We start from the raw sequence: 19808 nt of genomic DNA, 5'->3' as shown, positions 1-19808 counted from the left end.
GGCCTCCAGGGTTATACCCAGTGGTGCTTGTGGGTCCAAGTGGTACCAAATGCTCTGGCCCTTGGAGCTACTTTCCTGAGGCAGTCACTCTTGCTTTCTTCTAGTATGTATCAGAAGTTACACAGTGAAACTCCATATCTTATTTTTTAATCAAAAGTGAACTAACTAAATTGCATTTAAGGGACCAGAGCAATAGTCTGGGGGCAAGGAGCTTGCTTTCCTTACACACAGGTTCAAGCCCCAGCATCCCATATGGTCCCCCCAAGTTCAACAGGATTGATTTCTGAGTGCAGGGTCAGGAATAACTCTAAACATTGCTGAGTGTGGCCCAAAACTTAAAAAAAATAAAAAGGTGGAGCAAATATATTTTGGGTAAGGACCCAAATTCAGTCCCAACATTCCCTAGTACCTTGCTAAGCATCACTAGGTGAGCTCTGGAGGCTCCCAAGCCCCATGGGATGGCCCCTATTATAAAAGCATTACCAAAATAATGATTAAAATAATGCTTTAGTAGACATTGGGATTTTTGAAAGGAAAATATAAATCTATGGTATACAGAGATACGAGTCAAAGACATGGACAATATCAACTGATAATAAACTGAGATGATCTGGGGGGAAAACAACTGTGTTGATGAGAAATAATTTAGGAAGAGCACATAGCTTGTACTAAGGAAGGAACAATTATGCACCCAACCTATAGCTGCTGATGGCCAAGGAATGGAGGGGAAGGTTAGAAGAGAAGGAAGGTTGGACCAGAGGTGACATAGGGTCAGGGACAAAGGTCATGGGCACTGTGTAGTGTAGTATGTGGTAACCTTGCACATCAATGTCATAAATTTGAACACTATTGTAACCCAATGACGTAAACAATCATTGAAAAATATTTTTAAGGAGGAAAAATATAAATTCCATTTTGGTTCATGCACAGTTTCCCTGGACCTCAATTTTCCAACCAGTAAAATGAAGATATCAGACTTGGATATTTCCAAGCTCTCTTCCATTACAGTCTATGCTTTCGACTTTAATTATGTCTTACTACTTTTTGAGTTTCTATATTACAGAAAATGAAGAATCATTATTTGATGACTTGAAATTTTTTTCACCACATTCACAAAAAAGCATTTGGTTGTATGAAACAGAACAGACACACTCTCCTAGCCTATCTGCAGATAGAAATATTATAACCAAGTGAGAAAGTTATATAACATAGATTCAATTTTTTTCCAGTGCCCCTTTCATTATAATAAAAAGTAAAGGCTGAAAATGTTAAAGCAATTTGCAGATATCATTTGTTAAAGTACACAGTACCTTTTCAGCTGAGGCTCCAGTTAACACAAAAGTAGAAAATACAGGGAGAGGGTATTTGCTATTTGATGGCCAACATTCAATTGTTGCACCCATTGGTAAACAAAATAGGGGAACAGATTCTGGTAGTGAGAAGGACTCATAATCTTCTTGAGGATATCTACAAATTAAATCTATAAAAACAACAATAAATAGCAGGTCATTTACTCTAAAAATTAGATGCTTATCAGTTAAATGAATAAACTTTATTATTGAGCACATTTGGAAGGTCAAAATACTAATGACATAGTGATCAAATACTGGATGTTTCAAGGCTTTATAAAATTTTAATCTTCAAACATAATTATTAATATTTAATATTTTTCACATATCATGCACCAAGACTAAGGCAAACAAGAAAAGTTATTCTAAAGAAAAATGAACAAATACACTTCTAATAATTGAGTTTGCGGGTCATGCTACCTTCAAGCATATTAATATATTATTTTGGGAAATTTTCAATTTAAAGACTTATTCAGTTTATCAGCTTTTAATAAATCATCAGGATTTTATTTTAACTTTTACAACTATTAAAATGGCTCTCCCACAGGACAACATACATTATGCAACTTCCAGCATGAATACCAAAAATAATATATTTGCTGAGTCACATATTTGCAATATTTTCAATATTATCAACTCAAGCAGAACTTCTGAGAAGTCCCAAATTATATGAGACTAAGTTTCAAATGGCCTATAACTAGACTAGAAAGTGGTCCAGGCATCTTCTACTAAAAACGCTTAAGGACAGAAATAGTGATAGATTACGGAGCCCAGAAAATCAAAGATAGAAGATAAAGACAGGATAGTATATATTCCTTAAAACATAGTTTCACCCAAGAGACAACATAGTGGGTAAAGCACTTGCCTTGCAGCCCGATGACCCAAGTTGGATCCCTGGTACCCTATAAAGTTCTCCATGCCCTACCAGGAATAATCTCTGAGTGCAGAGTCAAGAGTTATCCCATTAAAAAAGAGGGAAAAAAGTTAAGGGCCAGAGAGATAGTACAGCAGGTAGGGCATTTGCCTTGCATGCAGCCAACACAAGTACAATCCCCAGCACTCTAAATGGTACTCTGAGGAGCAACAGGAGTAATTCCTGAGTGCAAAACCAGGAATAACCCCTGAGCACTGCCAGGTGTGGGCAAAGATCCAAACAACCAACAAATTAAAAAGCAAAAGGTAGTATAGAATACTAAGATATATCTTAGATCTGGGAAATTGGTGGTGGGAATGTTGCACTGGTGAAGGGGGGTGTTCTTTTCATGAATGTAATCATATTTGTAATCATGGTGTTTAAATAAAGATAATTTTAAAAAAAGATATATCTTTAAGGCTAACTGACTCTCTTAAATTGAATTAGAAATTTGTTATTCTGCACTTCCTGGCAAATAGAAATTTCGATTATGTATTATAAAATCACCCAAAAGTCCAAAATATTTCAGGTTATTATAAAATGTAATTACATATAAACTATGGATTTGACTAAGTTTATTAAAATATTCAAGACATTAACTTAATAAGAAAAAATTCCCCATATTTTCTCTTATTAAAATACATGAAGAGAACTGACATGTACTATTGAGTTATTTGAAAATGAAGTTTAAGCCACCTCCCAAGCCCAAAGGGCCTCAGGGTCTTTTAGGCGCTGGAGAGAAAAACCAATGGACTGGAGCATATATTGTGCATATTGGGGATCTATCTCTGACACTTCATGGTTCCCTGAATAGTCAGGTGAGGCCCCACAAAAACAAACAAAACTATTTTTTAAAAAAAATATCTATCTTGGGGCTGGAGCAGTGGCGCAGGCGGTAAGGCATCTGTCTTGCCCGCACTAGCCTAAGACGGACCGAGTTTTGATCCCCTGGCGTCCCATATGGTGGTCCCCCAAGCCAGGAGCGATTTCTGAGTGCATAGCCAGGAGTAACCCCTGAATGTCACTGGGTGTGGCCCCAAAACCAAAATAAATAAATAAATAAAATAAAGTATCTGTGTTTAGGAAAGGATAGAGCACTTGCCTTGTGTGTGGCTGACCTGGATTTGATCTCACCACTCCATATAGTCCTCTGACCCCTACCAAGAGTGATCTCTGAGTACAGAGAATAAGCCCTAAGAACTAGTGAGTATGGTCCAAAAATCTCCTCCAAAATAAAAAATCTGTTTTTTTTAAAGTATTTTTTGGGGGGCCGGTGAGGTGGCGCTAGAGGTAAGGTGTCTGCCTTGCAAGCACTAACCAAGGAAAGATCTCGACCATGGTTCGATCCCCTGGCCATCCCATATGGTCCCCCAAGCCAGGGGCAATTTCTGAGCGCTTAGCCAGGAGTAACCCCTGAGCATCAAATGAGTGTGGCCTGAAAAAACAAAAAAAAAAAGTATTTTTTTGGAGCCAGAGAGATAGCACAGCGGTGGGGCATTTGCCTTGCATGTATTTGATCCAGGGCAGAAGGTGGTTCGAGTCCCAGCATCCCATATGATCCACTGTGCCTGCCAAGGGTGATTTCTGAGTGCAGAGCCAGGAGTGACCCTGAGCACTGCCGGACGTGACCCAAAAATCAACAACAACTTGAGGAGGGGAGAAAAAAAAATCAACAACAACTAAAAGGTCTTTTTTGAACCATGGAGGACTGGCTAAGTTCCTACCTCGTTCAGTCCCTGGCACCACCCCCGCTGCCACAGGGACCCAGGTGTCACAATAAACATGTTATCTCTGTTGAACAGTGCAACCAAACATCACAACAACAAAGGGGAAGAGTGAAATAAATTAGTCTTCCACCAAGCATCCTAGAAATGTGTGACTAAAGACAAAGCAGAATTGAAAGACATGAGACACTATCCCAGTCTGATACCCACACATCATAGAACAGTTTAGTTTTGTTGTTTCAACAGTAACTGTCCCCATCATAATATATTTATATATTATTTCATGAAAAGAATCATACTTACCAGCTTTGTAAGATATAGTGTTAGTCTTTGCCACCGATTTTTTATAACATAAGTACACAGCTGATCCCCACTGAATTAAAAAAAGAAAAGCATATTTTGTTTTAAAAGTTAGTCATTAAAAAAATTTAAATCTCTTCTAAATGAACACTAAGTTATTCCTTAGTGCCACTTAGTCCTGAGGATGACCAGGTGTGGCTACCAAACAAATACAAACACACAACTAAGCTCCAATGTTTATACCATAATGATATTCCTGTTGAAACATATTTCTTTTCTTTGGGCTATAATACACTAATGGATGCCTCTTTACTAAATCTCTGGTTCTTCCTGTCTCTTTTGTAAGTTTTTCCTCTTTTTCTGATCATTAAATTTGAATTTTACATCAAATGATTCAGTACGTCAGATTTAAGTAACTAGTTACAAAAGAGTTTAAATTTCTTGCGCTAGGTGCCAAATAGATAGGAAAAACAACTATAGGTAAAACATATTTGAAGGCATAAAAAGAGCTCAGTTTAGACATACTATACTTAGTTTGAAGCACCTATTGGATTTCCACGTGAAAATGAATAAGGATAGAGATAAAATAGAGATGCAACTAAAGAGATGTCACCAACTGACAGAGGTGATGACAGATACATTCACAGAGCACATTTCTTTGCCTCTTTTAGGACTCAATTCAAACGACACTCTATTAAGTACAGAGTCCTTCTTTCATTGCATTAAGTAGAACAAAAAGCTTCCTTTTACTATTCCCCCTGTCTTACACTGTTTTCTCCTTCACAGCACTCACCACCAGTTAGCATATTATTTGTCCCTTACCACTAAAGAAGATAAGATCCATGATGCTAAGTCTTTATTTGTTCATTGTGATATCACTACATATTATACAGAAATATTTAATAAATATTCCAGTGAATCAGCGTGAGAGGATGTGTTTGTGTATACATGGTAGAGTTTGCATTAACAAAGAATATGAGGACAGAATCATAACACTAAAGACAAATAGACAGAAAATAGCAATAATTTACTTAAGAAATATTTTTATTACATGCACACCTATATTCAATGCAGTGTATATACAATAGCCAAGATATGGAAACACCCCAAGTGTCTGATGACAGGTGAATAAAATACAGGGGCCAGGAAGACAGAATAGAAGGAAAGGTGCTTGCCCTGTAGGTACCTGATCCTGCTATGACCCCCACTACCACATCTGATCGCCTGAGTACCACTGGAAGTAATACCTGAGTGTAGAGCCAGGAGTAAGTCCTGAGCACAGACAGGTGTGGCCCATAAACAAACAATAAATATCTATAATAGCGCATAACCAAATGTACTCAATGGAAAAAGATGATACCTTCTCTTTTGTGATAACATGTATAGAACTATAGGGGGTCATGTTAACAAAACAAGCCAGAAAGAGAAAGACAAATATTGAATGATCTGACTCACATATGGAATCAGAAGATAGGCACATGAAAAAGAATAGATTAAGAGAAATTAAAGCCATGAATTCAGTTTACAGATCTATGGTTATCAGAAAGGGAGAAGAGGTATATGGAAGTGAAGAGGAGGATCCAGTGAACTGTGCCAAAAAATACTGCCCTCAGTGCAGCTGACTGTAATGTGGTACAGACTTTAAAGAGGTATTAAACTGTAATCCTAAAGCCTGTACAGTTGTATAAGACAATGTTCTCTCAGTAAAGGAGATTAGAAAACCAAAAAAGAAATCTACTTTTCAATACGGAGAGACATAGATGACTATTTATTTGCTATTTACACTTAAGAAATGCTATTTTGGGCCGGAGAGATAGCATGGAGGTAAGGCGTTTGCCTTTCATGCAGGAGGTCATCGGTTCGAATCCCGGCGCCCCATATGGTCCCCTGTGCCTGCCAGGAGCAATTTCTGAGCCTGGAGCCAGGAATAACCCCTGAGCACTGCCAGGTGTGACCCAAAAACCAAAAAAAAAAAAAAAAAAAAAGAAATGCTATTTTACCACATTTGCTTCAGAAATTTTAATCTGTAAAGAAGCAAAATCAAAATTTTAACTAAAATCCCATCTTACATTCCTTTCCATCCTCTAGAAGTAATTAGCCTAAAACTGATGCATTTCATTTACAAGCATTTAAGGAAATTCTATTACATAAATGTGATAATTTGTCAAATATATTACTGCTTTGAAAATTTATATTTTAAAGTGTGATATGTGGAATATGTCCTTTTATGGCTTCATTTTTTCCCCCACGCTCCCATGGCTTCATTTTTAATTCATGAATATTGCCCCCCCCTTTTTTTTGAGGGCTTCCAAGCAATGCTCAGAGAACCAGTAATGTAGTGTTGCTTGGGCTTAGGGAGAGTCCCACTAAGCTCTGCCAGATGTGCCCTTGCTCCAAAAATACCCAAAGAACTAGGAAAGTACATATACAGGCCCAAGACCTGCGTTCCTCCATGCACCACAAAAAAATAAAATAAGACCTAGAACTGATTCCTGGTGGGGGAAAAGGTATCTGAACATATGTTTCTACTGTGGTAAACCACGTTATGAATACTCAGAACTCAGAAGTACTTGTCAGAATACTTGAAAATATTTTTAGAACCATGTTTTCTTCTACTTTCTCTCTTGCTGAACTATGTACATGAAAAAAGTTCAGAAACACTTGTAGTTTTATATATCTCTATATATGAATATATGGTTATTTTTCTTCTGCATCAATAACATTTTTTGCATCAATAACTTTTACTGTATCTTTAAGTTAATACTTTTCATTTTATTCCTTTGGTTTCTACTATTCCCAAATGATTTTTTTTTATATCCACTTTAAAAAAAAAAACCTACATATAAAACTACATGTCTAGAACACATCTAGTTTTGGGATGCAAAGTATCAAAACATCTGTAAAACTTCCAACACAACAATAATTTAAGGCATGGAGAGATATTACAGAGACCCAAACAATCCCTATAAAAATAGCCAATGAGCATAATTTAATGTTCTCAGCAAAATTTAATATATTAATCTGCTGGAAAGGCTTGAAAAATGTTTAGTACATTTCCTCAATTTTGATGTTTTGCTATTTGGGACCATATAAAGTTCTTTTTTAAAAGACAATAACACTTAGTATCTAGCAATATAAATAATCTAGCTTTATTTATTGTGGGTCAGGTGCTTGACTTGCATGAAACTGACCCGTTTGATTTTTCGGCATCCTATATGGTTCCCTAAGAATCACCAAGAGTGGGGCCAGCGAGGTGGCGCTAGAGGCAAGGTGTCTGCCTTGCAAGCGCTAGCCAAGGAAGGACCACGGTTCGATCCACCCCCACCCCGTGTCCCATATGGTCCCCCAAGCCAGGGGCAATTTCTGAGCCCTTAGCCAGAACTAACCCCTGAGCATCAAATGGGTGTGACCCAAAAAACCAAAAAAAAAAAAAAAAAAAAAGAATCACCAGGAGTAATTCCTAAATGCTGAGTCAAAAGCAATCTATGAGCACCAACTAGGTGTGGCCCCAAAACAAAACATAAATTTAGCCTCTTTTTTTTTGTTTTTGTTTTGTTTTTAGGTCACACCCGGCAGCGCTCAGGGGTTACTCCTGGCTCTATGCTCAAAAATCACTCCTGGCAGGCTCAGGGGACCATGTGGGATGCCGGGATTCGAACCACCAACCTCTGCATGCAAGGCAAACACCTTATCTCCATGCTATCTCTTCGGCCCCATTTAACCTTATTCTTTCTCAATGATACTGAACTGTTTTATTTCTGTAACATTGATTAACAAGAGTAAAAATTTAAGTCTTTCAGAGATACACTGCTGCCGCTATATCATGCTGATCCATAGCAAGTGGCTGTTGTGGGGGAATTAACTGAAGAACTTAGAATAGTGTATAAATATAACAGCTTGATAAATGGGGGCTGGAGTGATAGCAAAGTGGGTAGGGCATTTGTCTTGCACATGGCCAACCTGGGACACATGGTCAACCTGGGTTCAGTCACCAGCAGCCCTTCTAGTTCCCCGAGCCTGTCAGGAGTAATTTGAGTACAGAACCTAAAGTAATTCCTTGAGCATTGCCTGTCGTGGCTCATTCCCCCCAAAACAAACAAACAGCTCAATTAATGTAAGTTATTTTATGGGCATTTTGCAAACATACTTAAATATCCTTCCTTATTATTAAAATAAAACATAATTGAAATGCTTTATGTTAAGGTGAAATGAATGGATCATGACACATCTATTAATGCAACAATTTTCAGTCATTCAATGCTATTTTAAAATGTTCATTTCTAGAATAGCCTAAGAACACATTTCACGATTATCATTTTTGCTTATTAGTCAATAATTTAGCCTGGGTCTAGTGGTTCAATGCTTATTGCTCAGGGGATCAAGTAGTACCAAGGCTCAAACTCAGGACATCAAATAGGAGGCCTGGGTTCTACTATCTGAGCTATCTCCCTAGTCCGTCCCCACCCCCAAAGCTATTTCGAAATAAAATACGAACGAAAACAAAGTTCTCTACAGCTTCTTTTGTACATACCATGAAAGTATTTCCTAAAATATTTAACAACCTGTATACGATTTCTCTCCCCTTTTTTTTCCTTAATTTTATCAGCAGCTAATTGAATTAGCACAGAAGTGTCGCTTACCATATTATTACTGAGATTCTTGTCAACCTTACAGAATGTGTGTGGTGGACTTTCTCCTTTACTGGGGATGATAATGCAAATGTCCGTGACAGCCAACGTATTCTGAGTCATGTTTTCAGAGGCTCTTCGGTAAGTGATATAGACTCGTTGTGAAGACGTACTGCCACTAATATTTGCAGGGCGCCCATAGGGAGTAGTCTGAATGATCTCACAGCCCTGTTTCAATCGTTCTTTCCATTCATACAAGACCCTAAAATATAAATTAAAAAATTAATGCACCAATACAAAGCACCCTCAAACACTGTCATGTATCTGATCTCTAAAGGTTAAAGTGGGGAGAGAGGTGCAAATATTTAGGTTGTGTTACAAGTTTGAATTGCATAGTCCTGTATAAAATGAAAGGATCGCAAAATGAAAAAAATTCCAAGAGTGACTTTGGTGTAATGGGTAGTAAGACTGCCTTGAAAAAATTCCAAACTGTAAAGACAACTGAGATTAATTTTAATATTGCCCTAAACCATAGAATAGCAATTACTATGTACAAATATAATGCTTTTAGTTCCATTTATTAGATTTCTCTCCCCCCTCCTCTCTCTCTCTCTCTTTCTCTCTCTCTCTCTTTCTACCTCTCTCTCTCTTTTGTTTTTTTTGGGTCACACCTGGCATTGCTCAGGGATTACTCCTGGCCCTGCACTCAGAAATTGCTCCTGGCAGACTCGGGGGACCATATGGGATGCTGGGAATCAAACCAGGGTCCTTACTGTGTTGGCTACATGTCAGGCAAACTTCCTACCACTGTTCTATCGCTTCAGCCCCAATAGATTTCTTTATAATCCATTTTGCCAGGCATCTTCATTAGAAAGAGCAACTTAGCTTAAAGTTGAAATTGTATAAAGGGTTCATTGTCAGAATCAGTTTGCATAATTTTTTTTTGTTTTTTGTTTTTTGGGCCACACCCGGTGGTGCTCAGGGGTTACTCCTGGCTGTCTGCTCAGAAATAGCTCCTGGCAGGCACAGGGGACCATATGGGACACCGGGATTCGAACCAACCACCTTTGGTCCTGGATTGGCTGCTTGCAAGGCAAACGCCACTGTGCTATCTCTCCGGGCCCCAGTTTGCATAATTTTACCATTAATAATTCCCTCAGTTTTAAGAGACAGTAACTTCAAAGGGAAAAATAACATTTTAAGAAAGTTTTTTATTTTTATTTATTTTTTCTTAAATTAAACAGGGGTTACTCCTGGTTATGCGCTCAGAAATTGTTCCTGGCAGGCTTGGGGGACAATATGAGATGCCAGAACCCAGATCTGTCCTGGGTCGACTGCCTGCAAGGCAAACACCCTGCCACTGTGCTATTGTTCCGGCCCCTAAAAAAGTATTTTTAAAGGGAAAAATAACTTAAGGGGCTGCAGCAATGGCACAGCAGTAGGGTATTTACCTTACACACAGCCAACATGAGTTCATCGCATATGGTTTCCTTAATAAGAGCCAGGAGTAACCTAGGCGCCACTGGGTATGTCATCAAAACAACAAAAACCCACCTCAAACAGCAAGAAAAAAATCACCTCAATCTATCTTTTTTAGGGACTAAAGGGCACACCCAGCTGTGTTCAAGGCTTACTCTAGCTCTGTACTCAGGGTTAACTCTTGCTGACTTGGGGGACCATATGGGATGTTAGGAATCAAACCCAAATTGGCCACATGCAAGGCAAGAAGCTTACTATTGCTGTACTATTGCTCTGTCCCTCAAATGTACATTTGACTCTAAGTGAGTTTTTCCAGCATTATTTTTCCTTCTACAATGTGGTATAGGTGTGGGATTTTTAATAAAGGACAACTTGGGTATTCAGCCTTTATTTTCTAAATATACTTGGGGATACAAAGAAATATTCTACTTGAACAAAGCATTATTTCCTTGCAGAATGCACTTAGAATTAAAATGCTAAGCCCTTGGCATTAATTTTTAAAAAAAGGTAGCTTTTGTTTGCTTCGGGGGCCATATCCTGCAGTGCTCAGGGCTTACTCCTTGTATGGATAAACCTTGAAAATATACTGTTAAAATAGGACAGATACAGTTCCAAATAAGGTTCCTTTTTACTTATATAAAATATGTAGAAAAGGCAAGTCCCATAGTGACAGGAAGTAGACTGGGGATTGCCCAGAGTTGATTGGGGTAAGAGGAAGTAGAGAGGAACTAAAATGAGTACATGGGAATTAGAGAAAGTGGAGAGGAAGTGGTTTGTTAAAAAATTCAAAAATTTACTATAGTGATAGTTGTGATATACCATAAATATAATAAAAACAATGAGTTGTAAATTTCAAATGTATGAATGATGTATAAATTATATCTCAATAAAGCAACTATACAAAAAAAGAGCTCCAAGCTCATTAGAGTACCTGAAATAAATTCATCTCAAGTTTCTGTATGCACATATATTTAAGTATCTATCTACACCAATCATTATAACTAATGCCAAAAAACCATCCTTTTCTTGTACTTTAAAAATAAACATTTGGGTGCTGGTGAGGTGGCGCTAGAGGTAAGGTGTCTGTCTGCCTTGCAAATACTAGCCAAGGAAGGACCTTGGTTCAATCCCCTGGTGTCCCATATGGTCCCCCCAAGCCAGGGGCAATTTCTGAGCGCTTAGCCACGAGTAACCACAGATCATTAAACGGGTGTGGCCGGAAAAAAAAATTTGAGAGGGGGACAGAGAGACAGTATAGCAGGGAAAGCTTTTGACTTACACATCCCCTATCTGGGTTGTCCCCACTGCCACATATAATCTCCAAAGCCCACCAGAAGTAAATCCTGAACGATCAGGAGTGAGCCATGAGCACCAGGTATAGCCCCAAAATAAATAAAAACAACAAATAAAAATAAATATTTTATGACTAGTATAATATACTTTGTGTGTGTGTGTGTGTGTGTGTGTGTGTGTGTGTGTGTGTGTGTGTGTGTGTGTGTGTGTGTGTGTGTGTGTGGTCTTTTTTGGGTCACACCTGGCAGTGCTCAGGGGTTACTCCTGGCTCCATGCTCAGAAATTGCTCCTGGCAGGCACGGGGACCATATGGGACACTGGGATTCAAATTGATGACCTTCTGTATGAAAGGCAAACGCCTTCCCTCCATGCTATCTCTCCAGCCCCACACATTTTTTTTTCTATAAATGTATTCTTTCTCCTTTTAATAGACAGACTTGAGAAAAGATAAAAGAGTTAGGAATGTGTAGGCAAAGGGACATAAAAGACACAAAGAAGGGCCAGTGAGGTGGCGCTAGAGGTAAGGTGTCTGCCTTGCAAGCGCTAGCCAAGAAAGGACCACGGTTCGATCCACCACCCCCCCCCCTGTGTCCCATATGGTCCCCCAAGCCAGGGGCAATTTCTGAGCGTTTAGCCAGGAGTAACCCCTGAGCATCAAACGGATGTGGCCCAAAAAATCAAAAAAAAAAAAAAAAAAGACACAAAGAATGTCAATGCAGGAAAAGAATAGTTTCTGGTTATAAATGTGTGCTTAAGGGGCTATACCAAACCAGAAAGTATCATTGGTTTGGTCCCAAAACAAACATGTCACATTGAGGCTGAGTTGAGGATTTACCAGGAAGTAGTCAGGAGGCCATGTGACCTTGGCTTCTGCATATTCTAGGCAGGAACTTCAGGGATTTGAGGATATTCAATATGTCTCCTTTTTCTTTTTTTGGTTTTTGGGTCACACATGGCAGCGCTCAGGGGTTACTCCTGGCTCTACACTCAGAAATCGCTCCTGGCAGGCTCAGGGGACCATATGGGTTGCTTGTATTCGAACCACCGACTTTCAGCATACAAGGCAAACACCTTACCTCCATGCTATCTCTCTGGCCCCAATGTCTCCTTTTTCTTAAACAGCCATATTATTATTTTTATCAATGAACAAATTAAATAATTTATTTCAAAATCTTCAGAATATATTACTTAGATATATAACAAATATTCTAAAAAAAATAACCAAACCAAACAAGCTTCAACTTACCCTAGATCCGTAAGTGGAGGTTTATCTCTTCCTCTTTTATAGCAAAGGTAAATCTGTGGTCCCACAAGACTTCCATTATTGAGGTCAGCTGATAGTCCACTGGGGGTAACATCAATACAAATATAATCTCGTGGTACTTCCTCCCCAAGAGATTTAATAATAACTGAAACATCGGTGATAGGTTCCTTTGGCTTAGCTACTTTGTGACAGGCATCATTGAAGTGAATTTCCTCTTCCAGTGGCTTTGAGACATCGGTCAATCCTGCCACAACAAAGTAGTCTGCAACTCGAGGTCCTTTGTCTTCAATCATCTTTCATTACAGAAGGGTTCATCTAAGAGAATAGGCAGGGTCAGAGTTCTCGGATAACATGGCAAGTAGATATAAGGGGTTTGTGAACAAGTAAGAACCAACCACCTATAAAATGAATACTGCCTGCCCCATAATGCACTATTGTACTTTAATGTTCAGATGAACAAGGTATGTCTTTTGAGGGGATGGAGTAATAGTTTAAGTCTTGCTAAGGCACTTGCAATGTGGTGCAGCCAACCCTGATTCCATACCCTGCACCATGTGGTCCCCTAAATGTCACCAAGTACAGCCCAGGAGGTCCCCAAGCACTTCTGACTGTGGCCCTGGAGCTCCCTCCACCCAGAACCACTTGTATGGCACAAGTAATCCCTGGCACCACAGGGCACTCACAGTAAAGCTGCATCAGCTGGCTGAGACTTAGAGGGAGGTGCTCTTGGGACTCCTGCGCACACCTCGAGAGCACTTCCCCACAGCAAAAAAACAAAACAAAAACAAAAACAAAAAAAAACCTCAAATGTCTTTTTAAAAAATAGGAATATGGGAGCCAGAGAAATAGCATGGAGGTAAGGCATTCGCCTTGCATGCAGAAGGTCGATGGTTCAAATCCTGGCGTCCCATATGGTCCCCTGAGCCTGCCAGGAGCAATTTCTGAGCATAGAGCCAGGAGTAACCCCTGAGCGCTGCAGGGTGTGACCCAAACCCCCCCCCCAAAATATGGGGGCTGGAGCAACGGCACAGTGGTAGGGTGTTTGCCTTGCATGTGGCTGATCCAGGACAGATCTAGTTCGATCCCTGGCGTCCCATATGGTCCCCCAAGCCAGGAGAGATTTTTGAGCGCATAGCCAGGAGTAGCCCCTGAGCGTCACCGGGTGTGGCCCAAACCCCCCCAAATAAATAAATAAAAAGGAATGTGCTAGTTTCTAATTATAAAAGTAATTATATTTACTTGAATTTGCTTGAATTTTTGTTTTTGGCAATACGTAGGCTGAGATTATCTACATGGAGGGGGAAGGTGGAGAGAATTTTCTAAATGCATAGATTTGTAAAAATGTAAAGAAAAATTTCAGAGCCTTGGGAATAATGACAAAAGCAAAGGCTAGAATGCAACAAGTAAGCTGACACTGGTAGTAAGCTGATACTGGGTGGGGAAGAGTTTGCAGATCTTACTAATTTTTTTTTGTTGTTGTTGTTGTTGTTTGGTTTTCAAGCCTCATCCAGTCCTCTGACACATGCATACACAACACACACACACACACACACACAGTGATTTACAATTCAATAAATGCAGGGTTTCAGGCATAAAACTTCCCAACACCATAACCTCCACTTAAATGTAGCTTCCCTCCACCATTGTCCCAGTGTCATTTCTCCATCTTCGCCTCTCTCCACCACATACTTCCTATAAAAAGTTGCTTTGGTTATTTGTTTTTTTCCTATTATGTTTCTTTATATACCGTATGTGAGATTATTCTCTCTTATATGTGGTATATGTCTATCTCTTGCTGACTTTACTCAGCATTATACTCTTCAGATCCATCTTAGTTCAACATGGACACCCCCTATGGTTCCCTGGATCAGTCAGGAGTGATCTCTGAGCACCAATGAAAATGATCCAGATAAATAAATAAATGAAGATGACAATGAAATGAAAACTCACCAAATGAGGAAGACACTTACAAATCATATTCTTTTTTTAAATTTTTTTTTTCTTTTTGGGTCACACCCCGGTGACGCTCAGGGATTACTCCTGGCTATGAGCTCAGAAATCACTCTTGGGTTGGGGGACCATATGGGATGCTGGGGATCAAACCAAGGTCTGTCCTGGATCAGCCGTGTGCAAGGCAAACACACTGCTGCTATGCTATCACTCTGGCTCCTGAAATACTGTTTTTGGCATTTAAGGGAAGACAACAAAAAGTGGAATTGCTGGATCAGATGAAATCTAGTATAGTGTTTTAAAGAGATCGAACATTTCCACCAACAGTGGATGAGGGTCCCTTTCTCCTTGCATACATATGAACAATCCCACCAACAGTGGATCAGGACCTCTTTTTCCTTGCAACCATGAGAACAATAGTTTTATTGGTTTGTTTAATGTATGACAGTTTCAGTGGTGCGAGATATCTCGCTATTTTAATTGGCAAGTCCCTTGTAATAAGTAATGTGGAGCATGCTTTTATATATCTATTGGGCATCTGCATGACTTAAGTGAATGCCTTTACCACTATTTTTTATCATATTTTGGTTTTCCTATTTATTTATAAGTACTTTATATAGACTGTGTATTAACCCTATATCAGATGAGTGGTAGGAATACATTTTATCCAGGTTGTGGATGTCTTTTCATTCTAGCCATCATTTCTTTTGAGTATAGAAGTTGAATTTGACTAGTCCATTTTCCTTATCTTTGCTTGCATTTGCCTGGCCAGTGGCATTGAATTATTAAGGATGCTACTAGATTTAGTGCATGAAAAGTTCTGCTATATTTCCTCAATATACTTTGTGGACTCAGATCTGTTTGGTCATTAATCTGTTTTAAATAAATGTTTGTACAGAGTTTGAGAAATGTGAGAGTGAACTTAGAGTGTGAGTTCCTTTGTCCACATGCAACTGACCAGTTATGTTCTATACCATTTTGCTGTTCTTTGCGCCACTTTGTTCTCTTTAGTCCTCTACATATCAGCTACCCTTATATACGAGGACTGAGTCTGGGTTTCCAACTCTATTCCACTGGATCCAAACGTCTGGTTTATTCTAGTCTTGTTTAGTTTTACAGTGTAATTTAAAGTTGGGGAAGAAGAAGCCTCCCATATTTCTCTTTTCCTAGAACTGCTTTAGTGATTCTCAAAGTTTTATTATTCCACATAAATTTAAACAGCATTTAATCTATGTCTCAAAAAATGCCACGGGCATTTTTAAGCCATACTAGGCAATGCTCAGGAGTTACTCCTGGCTCTGCACTCAAGAATCACCCCTGGCAGTATATGGAGACCATATGGGGTGATGGGATTGAGTCCAGGTCAGCCAGATGCAAGCAAGGCCAGTGCCCTACCCACTGTATTATAACTCAGTCCCAACACCTCATCATTTCTTATGGATAAATTTACTGAATATAGAATTACTGTGTCAAAATGATAAAACCTGCCTCTAAAAATGCTTATGTGGTTCATGTGTGCAAGAATGTTAAATCATAAGCTACCAATAAGACTGAGGCCTTTCTTGGAAGGCCCACATCCATTCTTGCTCAAGGAAAACTGGCTCTGCACCCAAAAACTACTCCCAGAGGTGCTCAGTTGACAGTATGTGGTGCAAGAGATTGATCTGGACTCAGCCATAAGTAAGGCAGGTGCTTTATTTCCTATACTATGTCTTTGGCCTATCACATCTTTTTTTTGTTTGTTTTGTTTTTGGGTCACACCGGCAGCGCTGAGAAGTTACTTCTGGCTCTATTCTCAGATATCTCTTCTGGCAGATTAGTGAGAACATATGGGGTGCTGGGAATCCAACCCAGGTCCGTCCCTGGTCAACCACATGCGAAACAAACACCCTAACGTTGTGCTATTGCTTTGGCCCCTGGCCTGTCACATGTTTATGTTTGTTTGTTTGTTTGTTTTGGGGCCACACCCAGTGATGCTCAGGGGTTACTCCTGCTATGTGCTCAGAAATTGCTGCTGGCTTGGGGGACCATATGGGACACCAGATCAAACTGTGGTCCGTCATAGGCTAGCGCTTGCAAGGCAGACGCCTTAACTCTAGCACCACCGCTCTGACCTCTGACCTGTCACATCTTAAGAAAATTATCTTGGAGCCGGGCGGTGGCGCTGGAGGTAAGGTGCCTGCCTTACCTGCGCTAGCCTTGGAAGGACCGCGGTTCGATCCCCCGGCATCCCATATGGTCCCCCAAGCCAGGAGCGACTTCTGAGCGCATAGCCAGGAGTAACCCCTGAGCGTCACTGGGTGTGGCCCAAAAACAAAAACAAAACAAAAAAAAAAAAAAAGAAAATTATCTTTGTGTAGAACATTTGCTTTTCATCATAATGAAGAGATTTAAATATTCACTTTGTTCATAGATTCTAACTTGACATTATTCAAAGTAAAGCATACTACAGGACTAGAGGGATAGTTCAACAGGCCCAGTGCATACATACAATACAGGCAGGAGCCCAGTTTCAATTCCCAATACTGCATATTCCCCTGAACACTGCCAGGATCAATCCCCTCTACCTCTGCCACCAAAGCATCAAGTCTGAATGAAGTAGCCCTGAAATGCTGAGTGTGGCTGCAGAACCAAAAAGAAAAAAAGTCATAATGCTAAGCATGCTGTATACTACATACTACATAGATGTATACTACATACACTGATCACCAATATACACAGTGGTTTTCTATTGAAAAAGGAAATGAGAATGAAAGAAAAAAGGAAATGAGCAACAATGCTAAGAGAACACATATTTGAATAAATTATTTTGAAAATCCCTCTCATGGTCATCAGAAATTTAGTACATAGATGGAGGTGTGAGAGAAGGTACAGGGATTGGAACACATGACCCAGACTCACTCCCCAGTCCCCAGCCTCACACGGTCACCTGAAAAAAATGTGGGGTATGGTTCCAGAGGCTACTGAGCACTCCCAGTGTGGTCTAGGTGCTCCCCAGCACCACAGGTTCCAAGAAGCACCACAATACTGGGATCTGAACAATAAAGTATTGGTCCAAGCGGCCGGAGAGATAACATGAAGGTAGGGTGTTTGTCTTGCATGCAGATGGACGGTGGTTCGAATCCCGGCATCCCATATGGTCCCCCACAAGCCTGCCAGGAGCGATTTCTGAGCGTAGAGTCAGGAGGAACCCCTGAGTGCTGCTGGGTTTGACTCAAAAAACAAAAAAAAAAAGAAAGTATTGGTCAAAATGGCCAAATTTCACCAGGAGTGGCTCCCAGGAGGTCTAAGTACCACCTGGGAGGCCCCAAGGCAAAACAAACCAAATTCCCTCAAAAAGCAAATAAGCACTGGCCTATAAAATGTATCTCCATAAAATCAAGAGGATAGAAATTGTGCAGACTTCCTTCTCAGATAACAATGCACTAAAATTAGAAGTGAACTACAAAGGGTCACAGAAGAAAAACTTTAACACCTGGAAATTAAACAACATACTGCTGAACAACCAGTGGGTCAGAGATTAAATCAAAGTGGAAATCATAACATTTCTGGAAACAAATGACAATGAAGACACAAACTATCAGAATTTATGGGACACAGAAAAAGTGGTACTGAGAGGAAAATTTATAGCTTTGCAAGCACACATCAGAAAGGAAGAAGGGGCCTATATAAATAGTTTAATGACACAGCTTTTAAAATTAGAAAATGATCAACAAAATGAGCCAAAAATAGGCAGAAGGAAATAATAAAGCTTAGAGCAGAAATCAATGAAATGGAAATGAAAAAACAAGCTGAAAGATCAATGAAAGTAAAAGTTGGTTCTTTGAAAAAATAAACAAGATTGATAAACCACTAGGACAACTCACAAAGAGACAGAGAGAGAAACTTAATAAACTGGATTAGAAATAAAAAGGGTGAGATCACTACAGATACTGCAAAGAGTCAAATGGTAATCAGAGACTACATTGCGAAACTATGCCCAAAACATAAGAACCTGGAAGAAATGGATAAATTCTTGGACTCCTACATCTTTCACGATTAAACCAGGATGACTTAGCATATCTAAATAGACCCATCACTACTGAGGAAATTAAAATGGTAATCAAAGGTCTTTCCAAAAACAAAAGCCCAGGCCCAGATGGAATCACTAACGAATTCTTTCAAACCTTTCTATAGGAACTATTTCCAATCCTTTTCAGGTTTTTATGTGAAATTGAAAAATTAGGTACACTCCCAAATCGTTTTTATGAAGCTAACATCACCCTGATACCAAAACCAGACAGAGATGTTGCAAGAAAAGAAAACTACAGACCAGGGGCTGGAGAGATAGCATGGAGATAAGGTGTTTGCCGTGCATGCAGAAGGTCGGTGGTTCGAATCCCGGCATCCCATGTGGTCCCCTGAGCCTGCCAGTAGTGATTTCTGAGTGTAGACCCAGGAGGAACCCCTGAGCACTGCCGGGTGTGACCCCCCACCCCAAGAAAGAAAGAAAGAAAGAAAGAAAGAAAGAAAGAAAGAAAGAAAGAAAGAAAGAAAGAAAGAAAGAAAGAAAGAAAGAAAAACAAGAAAGAAAGAAAGAAAGAAAGAAAGAAAGAAAGAAAGAAAGAAGAAAGAAAGAAAGAAAGAAGAAGAAAGAAAGAAAGAAAGAAAGAAAGAAAGAAAGAAAGAAAGAAAGAAAGAAAGAAAAGAAAAGAAGAAAGAAAAAGAAAGAAAAGAAAAGTAAAGAAAAGAAAGAAAGAAAGAAAGAAAGAAAGAAAGAAAGAAAGAAAGAAAGAAGAAGAAGAAAGAAAGAAAGAAAGAAAGAAAGAAAGAAAGAAAGAAAGAAAGAAAAAAAGAAAGAAAGAAGAAAGAAAGAAAGAAAGAAAGAAAGAAAGAAAGAAAGAAAGAAAAGAAAGAAAGAAAGAAAGA

General features: G+C 39.4%; 1 protein-coding gene across 1 annotated transcript in view; it reads right to left on the bottom strand.

The window, feature by feature from the left end:
• The window catches only part of DENND4A (DENN domain containing 4A), a 153057-nt gene that overhangs the window by 90744 nt on the left and 42505 nt on the right, over positions 1–19808 (bottom strand). Inside the window, exons 4-7 of the mRNA XM_049782828.1 lie at positions 12933–13265; positions 8927–9176; positions 4290–4359; positions 1311–1480 (exon numbers count right to left, since the gene is read on the bottom strand). Coding sequence (XP_049638785.1) covers positions 1311–1480; positions 4290–4359; positions 8927–9176; positions 12933–13243 — 801 coding nt within the window. The 5' untranslated portion in view covers positions 13244–13265. The remainder of the gene's footprint in view (positions 1–1310; positions 1481–4289; positions 4360–8926; positions 9177–12932; positions 13266–19808) is intronic.

This window comes from Suncus etruscus, chromosome 1, assembly GCF_024139225.1.
Source record: "Suncus etruscus isolate mSunEtr1 chromosome 1, mSunEtr1.pri.cur, whole genome shotgun sequence".
Lineage (NCBI taxonomy): Eukaryota > Metazoa > Chordata > Mammalia > Eulipotyphla > Soricidae > Suncus > Suncus etruscus.
Note: the sequence above shows the minus strand (reverse complement) of the source record. Positions and strands in the feature narration are given on the sequence as shown.